Source organism: Lepidothrix coronata, unplaced genomic scaffold (genome assembly GCF_001604755.1).
Source record: "Lepidothrix coronata isolate B3197 unplaced genomic scaffold, Lepidothrix_coronata-1.0 Scaffold45, whole genome shotgun sequence".
Classification (NCBI taxonomy): Eukaryota; Metazoa; Chordata; class Aves; order Passeriformes; family Pipridae; genus Lepidothrix; species Lepidothrix coronata.
In genome coordinates this window covers 4,234,127-4,251,631 of record NW_016690225.1, presented here as the reverse complement: position 1 = coordinate 4,251,631, position 17,505 = coordinate 4,234,127, and the positions used below count along the sequence as shown (strand labels likewise).

General features: G+C 40.9%; 1 protein-coding gene and 1 long non-coding RNA gene across 3 annotated transcripts; both read left to right on the top strand.

Moving 5' to 3' along the window:
• Positions 1-849: 849 nt before the first annotated feature.
• LOC108497143 (glutathione S-transferase 3) lies at positions 850-10,481 on the top strand. Of its 2 annotated transcripts, XM_017814527.1 has the most exons (8): positions 906-922; positions 2,751-2,822; positions 3,304-3,410; positions 5,232-5,283; positions 6,029-6,161; positions 7,897-8,038; positions 9,057-9,182; positions 9,711-10,481. In XM_017814527.1, the coding sequence occupies exons 3-8, from the start codon at positions 3,324-3,326 to the stop codon at positions 9,852-9,854; spliced, it is 684 nt and encodes a 227-aa protein (XP_017670016.1). In that variant the 5' UTR covers positions 906-922; positions 2,751-2,822; positions 3,304-3,323; the 3' UTR covers positions 9,855-10,481. The 2 variants fall into 2 exon arrangements, with proteins under 2 accessions (XP_017670017.1, XP_017670016.1); XM_017814528.1 differs by lacking the exon at positions 2,751-2,822 and having other exon boundaries at positions 850-922.
• A 3,298-nt stretch (positions 10,482-13,779) lies between these two features.
• LOC108497146 lies at positions 13,780-15,887 on the top strand. The gene is made up of 3 exons (XR_001874695.1): positions 13,780-13,886; positions 15,149-15,261; positions 15,435-15,887. It is a non-coding gene; the product is annotated as an uncharacterized LOC108497146 (long non-coding RNA).
• Positions 15,888-17,505: the final 1,618 nt, after the last annotated feature.

Below are 17,505 nucleotides of genomic sequence, written 5' to 3'. Positions count from 1 at the left end.
AGCTGAAGGCTGTTGATAATTTACAAGTCCAGTCCTTTTGTAAGCTCTTTAGGTGTGTTGCAAACCAATTGAACAGGTGAAGAACTAAGTGAAAAGTGCATTTAGAAGAGCAAGGATGCTCATTTTAACTGGGGTGTGTGTGTAATGTGAGGAGCTCATGGATTCAGAGGTGATTGAGGAGTTGAAGTTGGGGAAGTGCTGAATGGAAATTAAAAAATCTGAATGTGCTCACACTGCAGCGAAAGTAGGGATTATGAGCAATTTCCTGAGAGTTCGAAAGGGGTTTGGCGGCACAAAACAATGGCAAACTGCCCCATGCAGCGCCTCACTTGGATGTGTCTGCAGTCTTGGAAGCTTGACTACCCTACGTTCTCCTACAAATGGACCTTGAGCTTGTTTGGAGGTTCTAGCAGGGGAGCGCAGCTACCGTATACCCTTGACCGATGAACGGTACCGTCTCTATCGGGGAGGTCGTCCTCTTCGACCGAGCGCGCAGCTTCGGGAGGGACGCACATGGAGCGTTGAGGGAGGAAGGGGACACCCGCCTAGCCAGCCAGATCAGCCGAATCAACCTTGGCGATCAATGGGGTGACAGATGTCGCAGCCAGATCGCCCTCACATCCAGAAACACTAACGTAGCACGGCGAAATTTATACCTCAATACTTCGGATCATCTTAACGTCACGGTGTGCTACTGCGGCTGAAAATTCTTTGACACAACCCTGAAATCAGCCCTGTGCATTGACGAAACCTTCCAAAACAGACGAGTGAAAAAGTGTTAGCGATTTTTTTGAGGGTTATAGTTCTTTCTAGAGGCCTTTGCGAAATATGCAGATTACTTGCTTCCAATTGGCTCCCGGTTGTGTCGTGCCCGTGACGCGGCGCTGGGCGGGGCCGGCGCTGGCGGCTGCGGAGGGGGCAGGTGGGTTCCTTGTGCGGTCGCGGGGCTGCGTTCGCGTGTGGTGGCTGCTCTGGTCCTGTGTGTCAGTAATGTGGGGCTGGGAGTTCTCTTCTCCCGATCCCCCGGGGCCCTTGGCTCGCTTGGCTCCGGTGATGCGGGGGGCGAAGGGGCTGTGCCCGGCTCGAGTTGGCACTCGGTGCCTGACCCGTGGATCGGGTCCCGGTCACGGAGCGCGATGGCTCCCCGTGTAACAACACGGACCGCTCTTCATCTCGTGTGTGCCCAGAGCTTGTCCCCAGTGTGGGGGGGAGCCGATGGCCCGGAGGTGCCGCCTGTCTCACCTGAGCAGGGATGTGCCCGGGTTGGTGTTCCGAGGTGCGGGGTGGAACTGACGGGGGCTGAAAGCAGGCAGGGAAAATCGGGCCCTGGAATCTTGAATCCACTAGACATGCCAGGAACAGCTGGTTCCCTTGGCCTCTTCACCGATGTCCTTCTGGTCCGTAGCTAGCGTGGGACTAATTGCTTCTTGCACTGCTATCTATGTTCCCTTGTTCCCCTTGTTAGCCCAGGTGGCCTTCATAAATCACAAGGGAGTAAATTCAGATCCTTTTTTCCCCAAGTCCCTTTTGCTGTTGAGCAAGGCTGAGAATGGGCAGCAATCTAACTGCGATTGTGGCTCCTGGCTGCAAATTGTCGCTTTCCCTCCCTCCCTGTAGTGAGAAGACCGGGGAAGGGGAGAAGCGCTTTGCCCATCCCCGGAGTGCTCTTTTCATCTGATTTCAGTTCACAAGTTGGACTGTCTCTTCCAGTTTTGCAGGGCAGGCTCAGTCCTAGGGACCAGAATGCTACAGTTCTTTCCAAAGCTTGTTGATTCCCCCGTATTTACATGACAAGCACCCCCTCTGCCTTCACCATCCATTTGCCTTCACCGATGTGTGACTTGCTTATGTCCTGTGACCTGCCTGCTGGCGTGCTAGGAGGAGGTCTCAGGAGGGTGCACTGAAGAAAAGTGACTCTTCTGTTTATTTAATTTTTTAAACTACAATTTAAAAATCACTTTTGGCTTTTTTTCTACTTTCGTGAATTTAGCTGTATTACAAGCAGCTCCTGTTTAATTCTGTTATTTCACGTAGTTCACATTGATACTTCAATCTTTTTGTCGGTTTCTCATGAACCACTGTATTTATTAGGAGTATAGATACTACTTGGCAATGTTTTTGTTCCCAGTGACTTACCTAAGAGCAGTTGGAGGCCCCTAAACAGACGTGGGCCGAATAGCCTGGCTTGTTTGAATTCCCATGGTGTGATGCAGTCTCATATTTTTCTTGCCTGTTGGCTAACAAGCAGATCACATGCACCTCCTGCATGCTCAAGCCTTTTTTTCCCCTCTGCTTATGAAGGAGCTCTTGGAAAATTGGAAACTGGAGTTTATTGTTAGCATGCCAGCTCTTTTCCAGTGTTGCTTGAACTGTGGATTGAAGTGACAAGAAATCTCGCTAGAGGAAAAAGAGCTCTCAGTTGCAGCAAGGACTTGCTGTTATGGAGTGCTGCACATGAAATGCCAGTATGATAACATTTGATTGCTCTCTTGGCTTATGGCTCTACAGTGGAATCTGATTCCTGCTGAGACCTAAACACTAGTCTATTAAAAAAATAACAGTTAATAGCCTCATTTATGAAGACATTAAAGAAACTAAAATGCTGCTTGCAAAGCACGGTGGATTTGATCAACTGAAAAATCTGTAAAGTTTTGCTCAGCAACAGGGTTTATTAATAGAAAGAAATGTGACCTGTAGAAGGATCAGTAGTGCAACACTGAATCTCTGTATTTTAATCTGGATTATTACAGAAGAAACAGGCTATTCTTCTACTGATTCTGGATCACGTACTTACCCTGCATCACCACCGCTAGAAAGAAAAGGTAGAGGCTTGAAAATACAGTTCCATACTCCCCTAAGCATGTGTAGAATTAATGTTTAGATACTTTTAGCATTCTTTGATACAAGGACTGCTAGTTTTGGAAAACCTGTGTGCTGCCCCTTCTCCTCTTTGATCAAGACTTGGCTTTCAGTGGTGATTGTGTAACTCTAGTGCTAAAACTTATATTTCATAAAAGTTTTAAGGATTTTCTTAGTGGTGGCTTTTAATTTTTTTCAGTAATCTCCTACTTAGCAACTTGATGCTTACTTTTCCTGAATTTCAGGAGGATGAAAAGTCTGTGAAATAGTCTGAATTGACTGTGCAGCAGTCAAACCAAATCATTTGAGACTGAAACTCTGCTGAAATATTTTGCCAAAAATTAACTTAAATTTTTGTTGTATAAGTGACCTGTGAACCATTATTCCACCTGCCATAAGATTTTCTTATAATTATTAACTGATTATATTTTATAACTCTTTTAGGTAACAGGAAGTTTGAAGTCATGTCTGGAAAACCAAAACTTTACTACTTCAATGGAAGAGGCAAGATGGAGTCGATTCGTTGGTTGTTAGCTGCAGCCGGGGTCGAGGTTTGTTTTAGTGTTTTTAAATCTTAGCTGCATATCAGTAAGCTTGCCTTTGTGGCAGATCACAGGTTATTAGCAGAAAAGAAAAGCTATCCCAAGACACAGTAGTAAATGAGCATTGGCTATTCAGTGTAATTAAATACTCTTACCTCAGGCACACAAAAGCATGGCTTGAGCAGCAACACAGTAAACTATTTTCTTGCTTAACATAAGAATGCATAATCATTAATTAAGCATTTGTTTACTAGCCAGAGCTGCTGAGCTGATAGATGTGTTCCTGGCCTGACAAGTGTTGTCTGTGCCAAGTAAAACAGCAATGAATGTACTTTTGTCTTGTCTTTCTGTTTTCAGTTGGATGCTCACACAGAGATTTTTATTTTGTTTTTCGCTCCACTGGCTGCATCCTCCACAGTAAGCTGTAGCACAAAATAAATTGTGTCTTGCTTGCATCATTTAGATGAAACTTAACAGGACAAAGTGAGTAAACTGACTCGTGTAGGGAAATTAGAAATCTCAGAGCAGGAAGAAAAATATTTGGGTAAAACAGAGAAGCAAGACACCACTTGAAAATATTTTTTGATGGCATATAGTTTACTTATTCATTTGCTATCTATCTTGGTGATAAACTGATAATTCAGTTTGAGGACAGAAAGGACTAGTAGTTGCCTCGAGTGTCCTCTTTTATACAGTAAGCTGTTACAGTGCATACAGTTACCCCTGTACTGAGCTGAGGAATACAAGTTTTTCAAAAAGACCACCAGTCTTTGTTTAAAGGCCTTACAGAAGACACAGCTGGCTGCTTCCCTGCATTGTTTGTTCCTATGTTTTAAGTCCCTCTCTCTTCTCTTTTTATTTTTGGTTGGTTTCTTTTTCAAATTAAAAAAAAAGCTGTTGATGGGTACCAGTTACTACATTTTATCTTGGGATATTCTTTTCCCAGCTTCTCATCAGCAGAAACCTGGGTTTTGAGTTTTAGACTGTGATCACACTTGCTATGGTTAAACACTGGCAGTGTATTTATTAGTAGGCCTAATCTTCTGGGGTTTACCTAATAGAGCAAGTCTTAGTTATTAACATAAGTGGCACAGATATTATGAGAGAGGCTGACTGAGCTAGGCATCTAGGGGTTGGTAACATCAATAATTTTGTAGTCTCCATGTTCTGCATTGACCATAGCATGCAGACACGTACATTTAAATGTCTAACTTTGGTGTCTTAATCTTGAACTCAGTTTCTCTTTAAGTAGCACTGATTGGATCAGCCATCCTCAACCATATTGAATATAACTACATCATTCTGATCACAGGCAATTCTGTATCTTTTTGTTTCTCATCTTGTGAGTAATTCATCTTTAGGTGTCCTAAACATGCTTCTGTACTAAAGTTCCTGCAGAGCTTACAACTATTACATTATTTTGTAAAAGCTTTAACTTCCTAAGAATTTGTTCCTGTCTAGCTCCCAAATCTAAATATCCCACAGCAAAGCTTTTTTTCCACATTCCAGAGAGCATCTTAAGGACAGCTTAGACTGTACTGTTGATGGTTTCACACTGAATTGCCTTTTCAATACCAAACAAACCATCCTCACTGCAGTTCTTGTTGCCTGTTCTTCTGCTAGGGTTGCCTTCAACAGCATTTATCAAATATGACAGTCACGAGAGATTTTACCAGCACTTCTGTCCTTGGTATTTTCTCCCTTAGAGCCATATCTGGAATGGAAGGAACCATAATGTATAATCTCTTCCTTTTATGGTGCTTTCAAAGTTTATCTTTTCTAGAAATGTGAAAAGATGCTTACTTCTCCTTCCTCACTCCCTTTGGTCAGTTCGAAGAAGAGTTTTTGGAAACTCGAGAGCAATATGAGAAGCTCCTGCAAGGTGAGTCCCCATGGAGTCTCAAGGAAAGTGTGACCAGACTTTAATTAGAGGAGGTGTATGAAATCTTTGAAGACTGTGTGGGACTTTCTTTTCCCCACAGTAAAGATGAGAGGTGTAAGCAGCTGCAGAGGCTAATGTTTTTTCCTGTGCAGACAGATGCAATTGAAAATTTAATGTCTTTCCAACATGGAGGGTTTCTCAGCTCTGGATTCTTTTGTTCTCCATTTGTCTACCTGTCCCACCTGGTCCCACAAACTTACCCTGGGCTCGACTAACTTTAAAAAATGTATCCTAAAATGTCATTGAATGTCCTGATTTAGCTTTTAAATACTCACCATAAGACAGGAATTTGTGAATCTGACATTTGCGTCAAATAGGATTCAAATAATGGAACAGTGGAACAGAATTTTTTACATTATTTAGAATCAGACACTTTTTACTCAGCTGATACATTTAGCATGATTGTCTCCACTGCAATTCAATTTCAGTATAAAAGCTGCTGTACCCAGACCTGACTGCAAATTCAGTTAAATTTTTTTAAAGAAAAGATGTTAATCCACAGTAATTGTTTCTGCAGTCTAATTCGTCTGCCCCACTGTAATTTATTGTGTGCATGGAAGAACTCCAGTTTAATACAATGACTACCCACAGCAAGCTCACCATAAAAGTTCAGATCTTCTGAAGACAGCAAGAAATCTGACATGGAGTTACTAGATCAGTTGAGTAATGTGTGTCTTCCCTTTAGGTGGATCCCTGCTGTTTCAGCAAGTGCCCATGGTGGAGATAGATGGGATGAGGATGGTGCAGACCAGAGCCATCCTCAGCTACATAGCAGCAAAGTACAACCTCTACGGGAAGGACCTGAAGGAAAGAGCCCTGTATGTAACAGTTCTTGAATTTATTACAGTAGCTCAGATCTATCTACAATTAATTGCATACTTGCACACACAGAGAATCATCTGTGTGCCTCAGTGACACAAAACTTGCAGTGAGCCTGAGAGGCCACAGTTAGATGCCAGACAATTGATTTCTTCTAACATTTTTACATAAAAATATTTGAGTCAGGGTTTTACTGTGATTTAGTGAAAGATTAATATAGCCTGACACAAATATTTGAGAAGTGATGGCTATGTAAATGCTGAACTACTTTCGTAAACAGAAAACTTGGGAAAGAAACAGTTTTTAACTTTTGGCTGCAAAATAAGATCTGTCATTCACATTATCTGTGACCGTGTGATGTTCCACTGCACTGAAAAAAGTGTGTTGTTTAGGTCCTCAGGAGCTGGGGAGAGAACAGCTAAAAGCTATTAAAAAACTATTGGTTTCATGTGAAATTAAAGCCAGGTCTTGATGTTGCGACTGTGAAGAAAAAAAAATGTGATTGGGCTACCTCAAAATGTAGCATTTTAAATGTCCACTTCCTATTGGTTTTCAAATGAAGGAAAACTGAAGGTCAGCTAGTAAAGCAGCAACTTTACAGTAACCTGCTATTACATGGTGCAAATGATTGGAAGAATTGGCTGAAGCAGGTTCTGGCAAGTAACAAAAAAGAATAAGTATTCAGACAAGAACCTCAGTCTTAGCTTGTAGCTTCTTCGTGCTGTTACCAACCATCATTTCCTGTAGGTTGCATTCCATATATACCTCCTCCTTCAAGCAGAATTCTCTTCCATTGAGTTTTAGATTTAGGTTGGAGCCTGTTCCTGCCGTCTTATTAGCAAATATAAATGAAATATATTTGTTTATTTGGGTTTGGGTGGGCCATGGCAGGGGGTGGAGGGAGACAAGAAGCATCATTGTTTCAAGGAACACTTGCTGTGAGTACCTCCAGGTTTAAGTACTGGTGCAGTGAATAAGAGCAGTTTTGGAAGATTGGATAAATGCAGGCTAGAAGCTGACAGGCATTAAGCCTGGCAGGAATATCTGATAGCTTCTTATTGCTCAGAGCTTGTTCAGTCTTAAGGAGGCTTTGTTGAGACGCTGTTGTTTGACAACAAAAACCATTATTAGCCTTATTACACAGCAGGAACTCAAATCTTTTACAATAAAGGATGGTTAAAGATTTTATCAGACAATTTTACCAGATATTTTATCCATATTCGTGAGGACTTCATTTAAATGCAAATCTAGTCTACAGTACAAAACTGCTCTCGTAGCTCTGGAAAAATGGATAAAAGGGACAGTCCGAAGAACTGCTGTACTGATAATTTAGCTGGAAGCAGAACCGGGTACGCTTCAGGCTTCCAACCCTGTTGTTAATCTGTTTGGCACCACTTGGACTTCGGATGAAACTCTGAAGCCAGAGGATTAAGTCAATTGTAGATGACTTCTTATGGTGCTGTGTATTTCTTTGGTGATTCTGAAGTGATCTGTAACACCAAATTTACTCTTTTTTAACCTCTGTACAATCCTGTTTAATCCTGCCCAATGAAGCAAGTAAAGGGCCAACAACACTACAAATACAAGTGAGACTCGGACTGTAACATACTTTTTATAATTGCAAAATAATTTTCATGAGGGGAATGGGAATTTCAATTTTTACTGTCATAACACAAATCTAATAAAATTCTTCTTGTAGAGGTGCCTTCTAATTTTCTATGCTTTGGTTTCAAGGATTGATATGTATGTTGGAGGAACTGATGACCTTATGGGCTTCATCTTGATGTTCCCTTTCTTATCAGCTGAGGATAAAGAGAAACAACGTGCTTTTATTGTTCAAAAGGCAACAAGCAGATATTTCCCAGTATATGAAAAGGTGTGTAGGAGGGTTATTTTCTTACATTTTTCTGGGGGGATAGCAATGGGAAACTGGGTATTTTAACAAAGGCAGAAGAAACAAAAGTGTCAGTTCAGTACTTTAAAGCAGGACATAATACTGTCTGCAGGCTGGTGAGACGAGGGGGTGGTCAGAGCAGTATGAGACAAATTGGGACCTTTCAGTATGTTTTCTCTCCCATGCCCAGCTGAGGAGGAGAGCAATAGAGCAGCTTTGGTGGACAGCTGGTGTCCAGCCAGGGTCAACTCACCTCAGTAACTCACATTGCAAAAGGAGTGCTAATTGTCATCTTTATTTAACGCTTCAACAGCAATACACAGCTATCACTGCTGTCTTCAAGCCATACTGGAATCTGCTTAAGCCTGCTGATTAAGCCATACTGGAATCTTGGTGTTTTTCTAATTTGATACTTTTTCTAAGTTTGATACTTCGAGAGATGGGACTCAAGAGATACTCTCACTGATAGTTAATACACACAGACAGGACGATCTGGCGGGAATAGCAGCTTCTCTGTTTTAAAGACTAAAAAGAAGACAGTTTTTCACTTTGCCACGTCTCCTGTAGTGGCTGTCAGAGGCATTCTGCCCTAGATTCCACTTGTTAAATCTTAGCCCCAGTGTTTTAGGCTGATCATGTCTTACATTCTCTATTTTTCCACTGAAGCTGTAACTGCATACAGAAAAATTCAAGATTTATTAGATTTGAAAGGTGTGAATACCAAGAAGGTATCTAACCTTGCAGTCCAGTACACAGGGTTACGTAGGCTATAGGAAGGAAAAACGGGTAAGGAAAACCCTGGGATCCTAGATTACAGCTGCAGAATGAAAAGTGATTGCAGGCACTAGGCCCACATCCCCCCCACCTAGTAATTGCATGGGACAGAAGGGTGAAAAGAAGAGGAGACAGTAAGGTCAAAAAAGGTGTGCCTGTGAGTTTTGGAAACATGAACCCCAGCTGGCTGTCCAGATCTGAACATTTTCATCTATGACATTTCTAGGTTTTGAAAGACCATGACTTTCTTGTTGGTAACAGTTTTAGCTGGGCAGATGTTCATCTTCTTGAAGCCATTTTAATGGTAGAAGAGAAGAAGTCAGATGTGCTCTCAGGCTTTCCTCAGTTACAGGTACCTTGCACTAACAATATGCTCATACGTCTGTAAATGTGATAAATGATGTGTTATGTGTGGATAATTCCATGAAACATTTGTCACCTTCTCATTGTAGTCTCATTCGTCTTGCTTTAGGAAGAGCCTTGTAATATATATTTCATCTAGAGAATCTGTTATTTTCTAGAGTAAACCCTGTACACATCTGAAGAAATGCACCCTCCCTTTTTTCTCTCTCCTCACCAGTTCTGTGATATGTTTAAGCAGAAGATATTTTCTGGATCACAAGAACTGATTTGAGTAATATACACATCAGAAATCACAGATAACTGTTTCCACTTTATCCCAAGAGGGCTGATTTATTACTGTGGAAAATAACAGGCTTGAAGTGAGGGGGAGTAAAATCCATCCTCTGCTAGAACTGTATTCCTGGTCTTGTCTCCATGTACAACTTGTTAAAGGATGTTACACAAATCAGTAAAATTGTTTTTTTCTTGTGTTACTTTCTGTTCTTTAAATATGACATACTTACTGTTTGCCTTCTAGGCATTTAAAGCAAGGATAAGCAGCATCCCTACAATCAAGAAATTCCTGGAGCCAGGAAGCCAGAGGAAACCTGTTCCTGATGACAAATACGTGGAGACTGTGAGAAGAGTTCTGCGCATGTACTATGATGTGAAGGCGAATTAGTGTGCGGGGCCAAGCCACAGCTGTGCTTGGGGTCAGAGAGTGGCCAGGCCACACACAGACAGTTACACTGCACAGGAAGGCAAAGGGGTGTTCAAGAGGCCTTTCTATGGGCAGTGTCTAGTGCTCTCGTACAAAATACAGTAGGCAGGTATATCTTATAACACTTTAATACTAGCCTGCTCTTTCCTTCCTTCATCCTGAGATGTTTTCTGCTAATTTTAAGCAAGTGAAATGGCAGCAAGCATGGTGTGTGTAAGAGTGAAGAAGAGAGAAATGTGAGCTAGTGACTGACTGCTTTCAGCATGTTCTGCTGCTGCTGAGGATTTCTGAGATCCAGATCAGATTTTTTATATGATGATTGCTTCCAATTTATGTCTTTATTGTTTTTTGTATCACTGTCAGCAAATGAAACAAGCGGTTTTTAAAGAAGGTAGGAGGGAGGAGTTGGGAGGAGTTTCTCTTGCCAGTTCTACTGGACATCCATGCCTTGCCTGTGCCTTGTGCCTTTATAATTAAGCTGCAATTTTATTACTGACTTAGGAAATAAATTTATTACCAAATGGTATTTTTGTTTAACCACTGTATCTAGAGGATCTGTTCTAATCAAATAAACTTTTTATGTGGTCACATTGTCCTGTTGTCTCATGAATGAAAGTTGGGGCTTGCAAACATAATTTGTACTTTTCTTGGAAGATAAATTCCCGATATTTTATATGTTAACACAAATGCCTCATGCAAAGGTGTATTTTGTTTGTGTTTATAAACAAAAGAATGGAGATGTAAAGGAGAGGTAGTAAACCATCACACAAACCTGATATAGTTCCTATATAAGGCCTAGAACCAGCTAAACTTAAAATGTTGTTTCTTTTCCTCTTTTTTTTTTCAAGTCTGTGGTTTCCACAGACAACTAGACAAAGGAATTTAAAGTGTTTTTAATCACTTCAATAAATGGCACTTATGCCTTGAAAAGCTGCTCTGCAGGATGTTATCTTGGGGTTTTGTATCTGTTATTTATAGTTCTATATTAATGACATAACTTACATAAAAAGACTTGTGCTCAATCCTGAATGGCACAGTTTTATTCCTGCATTAGCTGTGGGTTGAGAAATAAGATGCTGCTTGATATTGGAATGCAGTGAGCACACTAATTGGATATTTGATGGACAAGTTGCCCACTTGAAAGCTCATCAGTCTCCTCAGCTTCAGTGTGACTGAAGTTTTCAGCACTACAAACACTTTTCCCTCATTGCCAGGTATACAAAGTTTTTACTGATCTACAGTATCTTATCAGTCACCTGCCTTCCTAATGTCAGTTGCAATTGCAGTTTAGTCCTTGGTTTAGTCTCAGATTAGTTTAATATGAAAGTTTGGCTGTAGTTGATCTTAATTCCTTTGCTAAGTGAAATTTTTTTTCAGAATATGAGGAAAGTTGTGGTATAATGCTGTTCAAAAGTTCCACAAGCAAAGATGCAGAAGCTGTAAGAAGTGACTCTACCAGTACTTGATGGTGATAAGCCTAATAGCTGATGGTCATACCTTTTTAGTAAAGATATGGCACAGCAGCAATGAATGTGAGCAGAAGATCAATTGGTATTGAAGCCTTGTCATCAGCTCTGTATGTGTTTGGGACAGGGTTAACTTCAGCCTATCTCAAGAGTGGTTGTGTGGACTGAATGCCATTTACACTGCATTTGTGCACTCTTGGAGCACATTTTTCAGTTTAATTTCATCCAGAAAGAATCCAGATAGTACACTCCAAGATCACACTGTGATGGGAGCCAAAGCACAGTTTAAGAAATTCATTTTAAAAACATATTCCTGTTCCAGACCACTAAGGTAGACATACCCTGTAATGCTCTAGGTCTGGTCCAACTGATGGGTCATTTCCTGATATTTCAGTAAATTGTTGATGAGAACTTCTACTGTGTTATTTTTTATTTATCTTCTTCATTTGGATTGAAATGAAGACACCTAAAAGTGTTTATATATGAGCTTGTGTGTACTTCTCCATTATAATATCTACAGCCATTTATGCTTATGCTATGATGGCAGGGTTACATGGTGTGATGCAGTGTTGTGGGTTGACCCTGTCTGAGAATGTAGCACTTCTTTTAATATTCCAAAACCAGTTTGTCAGTTTAGTTTCTACCCTGTATGGAGGGACAGGTCTACAGACTGTAATTGTGGTGTTCCAAATTCTGGGCAAATTAGGGACAAAATCAGCTTAGATCTAAGTCTTTTGTAAAAGATGCCCATATTGAGCATCCTTGAGTCCTGGTACAGCATTTTAGAAGTAATTATTTAGGTTGTTAACTGATTTCAATAATGCTTTCAGGACACATCAGAGCACTTCAGTTCTGTTACCAGCCTTCAAGACAGTAATAAGCAAGTAAAATATACAGACACTTGTTGCTGTTTCTCCTATGTCTTTCAATGTTGCTGGCCCAATAATTCCTGGCTCAAAATTAGTTAAGAATGCATGATAACCTCAGGAATTGTTTTAACTATCACAAAGACTTAGGCATTAGACAGGCAGTTTTGATGTATTTTCCAAGAAGGACTTGAGTTTGTTCTCAGCCCTTGCTCAGGTAAGACATATTTATTGGCATCGTTCTGATAGTCAGGCAAGTTATGCTTAGTGGGGGTAAAGGTGGTGATCCTACACAACCTGTTTTGATTTAAAACACTCTCTGTCCGTGGAATTGCAAGTTCATTTTAAGTTAAAGCACTGAGATAATTCTCATTGATTTAATACTGAGTACAGGATATAGGCTTTAGTACAAGTTATGGTTTCTGATGACTGTATGGGATCTTTATAGATTATTCTGCATTGTGTTTGCTTATATTTTGGTAGGTTGCAATTAATTCCAATGGAACTCTACTATCCAAGCACCCCCAAAGGTGCAAAAGAAGTATCAGTTATTCACAGGGATTTTGCAGGTCTCCTGCATGCTTCTTGTGTCTCCTCACCTGCATATAGCAACACTAACAAAAGAAAGCAAGATGCCAAATTCAGGGAAAACTAGACATTGACTGACTGGAGGGCTCCTAACACTACTTACAGCAGGCATTTGACAGGTATTCCTATGCTTACTGTCACTTGCCAATTGCCACCATAAGCAAAATAGACTTGATCTGAGGAAAATTAATTCATTACCAATTAATATAGTTGCATGGTGAGAAACAAAGACTTGAACCCCTTCCTCCCACTCCTTCGCAGACTTCTTCCCTCCTTTGTTACCAACTCTTCTACCTCCCTGCTTCCACCTCCTCTCTATGTTCACAGGGCTGTTTTTCCCTCACACTCTGTCATGTAGTGTTTTCTCCCATCTTAAGCACATTTTGCCGAGGTGCCCCCACCTCGGCTGTGGGCTCGGCCCTGCCCTGCGGTGGGTGGGTTGGAGCCAGGTGGAATCACCAGTGTCTGGCACGGAGCTCTCTCACAGAGCCTTGCTGCAGCCCTCGGGGTGCCAACACCCCGTACATCAGTGTCTGGTTTTATGTGGTACAAATAAGCTTGTGAGTCTCTCAGCGGGTTTCCAAACGGGTCGTGGGGATCACTGGGAGCTGCTGGTGGCCTTGGAGCTACTCATGTGTGGTGGTCACAGCCTTGAGGTCCAGGAGGGGGAAGTTCACGTCCCAGAGGAGGTGTGTAGGAGCTGAACACCTGGCTGAACACCTGCCTGGGCACTGCTGGTGCAGAGGAGTTCTGGGCAGGCTGCACTCGGAACCCGAAATTCGGAGTTGCATTAAACCTCAATCTTGCTCCTAGGAAAAACTCTTCTATTTGCTGTGGGGGAAATTTTCATTCGTAGGCAACTCCTCGGCGTGTTCCCGGGCTCCATTTCAACACCGCAGGAATTGTGGGCATGGAATTAGCTTGATCTTACTTTTCCTGCCCCCAGGTGGGGCTCTGCTCTTTCGGCAAGTGCCCTCTGTGGGCACTGGCGGGATGGAGATGGTGCAGCGTGAAGCAATTCTCAGCCATACAGCCCGAAAAATACCACCTGCGTGGGAAGGACCTGAAGCCTGGTAAAGTAACTTCAATCCTCTAAACTCCAGATGCCCACTTTTTAACTGTGACTACTTTTGTAGTCAGCAGAAATAAATAATAGCACCAGATGGCAATTTATCTGGAAGGCATGTTTAACCTCAGCTTCTGCCCGGAAGCACGTCTGCAAGCCACCTCAGAGTGCAGGGCAGAGAAAGGCATATATTTACATATCACCACCAGCCCCTTCCAGGTTTTGACCTGTGAAACTTTCCTTGTTGCCGTCTCTTGGAATTTTCTTGTCCTGCAGCCTGTGCCTGTTGTCTCTCCTACTTTCACTATGGTCCTCTGAGGAAAGCCTGGTCCTGGCCCCTCTGCAACTACTTTTTAGGTAGGTGAAGACAGCAATTAGAGCCATGGCACTTCACTATTTCACATTTTTATGAAAGGACTAAAACGAAAAATAGCACATTTCACAGAAGATAAAAAAGATATGGACTATAGGGAGGAAAGTTGAAATTCAGTGAACAGAATCAGTATGCTGTGAATGAATAAACAGGATGCATTTAGTCTAGTTAAATGCAGTTTGCCTAAATTCCCACTGATGTGAGAAGCAAAAACTCAGAGGAGGAGAAACTGAAGGACATGGTGCAGATTAGCCATATACCAGCTCCCAGCATGGCACTGGCATCCAAAAAAGCTAATGTGACCATGGTGTATAGTGAAAATTTCAAATTTTCATCGTTGTAACTGCATGTCCAGCTCTAATATTTACCCACGAGCTACCTAGCTATAGGCATCACTTAATCCTAATGCAGAACCGGGGACAATTTTTTAGTTATGTTGCAGATTTGTTTATATTGCTTACCCTATAACTACGACTTTCCATTTCAGACCAATTTCTACACTGCAGCAGAACTATTTAATCTCATACCTGGAAACATCATCCAAGAGAAGATGAAATGGAATGGACAAAGAGCTTGACTTCACCCTAGTGCAGAAAGATTAATTAATTCAGATGAAGCTAATTTAACAGGCTTTTGTTGGCTTACGATTAGAACTTTTTCCACCCCTATTCTTAGTAGTTGCATTGTTTTCAATCTTAGGCTTTTAAAGCAAGAGTAAGCAACATTGCCACAAATAAGAAATTCCTCCAGCTTGTCAGCCAACAAAGCAATGATGAATCCAGATGAACAAGCTGTAGCATTAACAGATTTTTTTTACCATGAAATGAAGCCAGGTTCCATCTGCTGTCGTTTTTCAACCCCTTTTCTGACTTAAACCTTGATTTTTGTTCTTCTAGATTTGTACTGTCTTGCACATACAACATGAACAAATGAGTCTCATGCTGAAAACATCATTAGAGAAGAAGCCAAGTTACATTTCACAAACTGTTTTACATTATCTGCAAGAAAGGTAAATGCACAGTTAGATCGTTACTTATAAGTGTCATTAAAGCCCATTCATTTTATAATTTTGAACATGCTACCAAACAGTGAATAAAGAGCATCTTAAAGGTGGGACACTTCTAGGCTATATAAATAATGTGTCACTAATCTTGTTTCATTGACTCTTTTTTATGCTGACAGGTCTGTGTAAGAGGGTTTAAGGGAAGGAGAGAATATGTAGGGAACCAAACAGATGTTCCAATTAGAGGCCATGAAACAGCAGCTCAGCCAGAGGCCTCTGAGATAATGCAGGAATCCACTAAAAGACCTTGGGCAGCCTGGGAAGGAGAGAAAAGAAGCTGCTAATTCCTGTGGAGGAATACCTGTGATGAGTACCTGCACTTAAAGATAAAAATAAGATAGAGAAAACTGTTTTAAGCTAACACCACTTGTAGAATATATACTGGTATATATTTAACAATAATAGTGTGTTATTAAAAGGTTTGAAAGGAGTGTGTAAATTTAAAAAATGTGTGTAACAGTATAAAAAGTAGATCCTGTGCACCTTCTTTTCTGTACCTTAGAAATCAATGCGCTAAGTGTGATAAAAGTATGTTATTGTAAACATTGCACGCCTTTTTCCACCTTTTATCCGGGGACGACAAGGACGAAGAATAAAGCCTCAAACTTATAATGCAGCCAGATTGTCTTTCTTAACAACTAAAAGACATCCAAAAAAGTGTAAAACTGCATTAGACAGGTTTTCAGGCATCAGCAAGAATACTTATCTTTGAAGATATATTAATACTGAAATCTGTATTAGGGTTATGGAGTCTTCTGAAAATTCTGATGAACTCCAGGGAAAAAAACTTCAGTGGAAACAAAAGTGTTTTATAAGAGAAGAAATGGACTTGTGGTCAATAAAACCTATTTCTCTTGTCTGAGAAGTATAAATAAATCTGGTTTTATTTTAAAAGGACCAGAACAAGCAAAAAAAAAAAGTTTACAGGATGAGAGCTGATTTTAAATTTGTTCAAGTGGTCAATTTTTATAATTATTTTATTGTAAAAAGTATTTTTAATTGGAAAAAAACCCGAAATTATTGTCCAGCTTTATAATTGGTCAACATAGACAAAAATAGGACTGAAATTTCTGCTTTACTTCTTTATATCTTCTTTTGAAAATAAAAAGATTCTTTAAACCTGAATTTAGATTAGTAGTAGTTTTAGTTGTAACAATGCACATAAACTGAGAGTCTTAGAAAGTTTTCCAGAACATACCAGAGACCAGAAAGAGGAAACATACACAAGTTTTGATCAAAATATGAAGTCATTATAATACATGAGCTATTTAAGATAAATATTTCACAATGAAACTTGTACTACTAAAGTCATTTTTCAATTGGCTTTGAGACCTTGATCTTGCCTATCTTGTGCCTAGATAAATCAGCCCTTTGACCATACCGAGATATTTAGATCAATAAAGACTAAACAATCCAAATTACAACATTCTGTAAACCAGCTCTCCATTTAACCTCCCCTCAACAGCAGCACAATGGGTGTAAATCAGACTTTTCTGTGCCAGTGGTCTGGCTGTGTGCCAAACAGCTTACAGAAATATGTGTGAGGGTGACAAGTCTTGGTTAACCTTGTCTTTGGGCAGCCAGTAAAACTTCCTGAACAGAACCAGAGCACTCACTGAAAGTTTGCAGCAAGTCCAAGCTTAAGTAATGCATGACTTGTTTTAACTATTCACGTGGACTCTAATTACTTTTATCACAGTGGTGGCGTGCTTCAGTTTAGGAGTGCAATAAGCAGCACGGAGATAATCCTCCTACCTTCCTGTGTTTAATTCTTTAGTGGCAGTTAGTGATGTACCCTGTGCTTACCTCTGAGAGGATGCTGTAATCAGGCATGGTCCCCCAAGCCAGATGCTTAGTGGTTTGTGAGGGTTGCACGTAGGCACATTTCGAGAAGACTTTGAACTGGTCTCACCTACAGCACAAGGAAGTGTGTCCACAGAGCACAGTGGGAACCTGACATGCCAGGGCATGGTGTACACGTTATTTAAAATATGGCTGTGCCCAACCCCAGATCATTTAAGTGGCACCTGGGCCCCATGCCCGCTGCCTGAAAACTCATGGGTGTGGCTTAACAAATCATGTATAAAATAAACTTATTTTCTTTTCTGCTCTAGAGGTTCAGAACAGCTATTCAAGTTAACAGATGGCAGTAACCTCATTGATACGATACCTTCAGATGTCAAAGGAGCT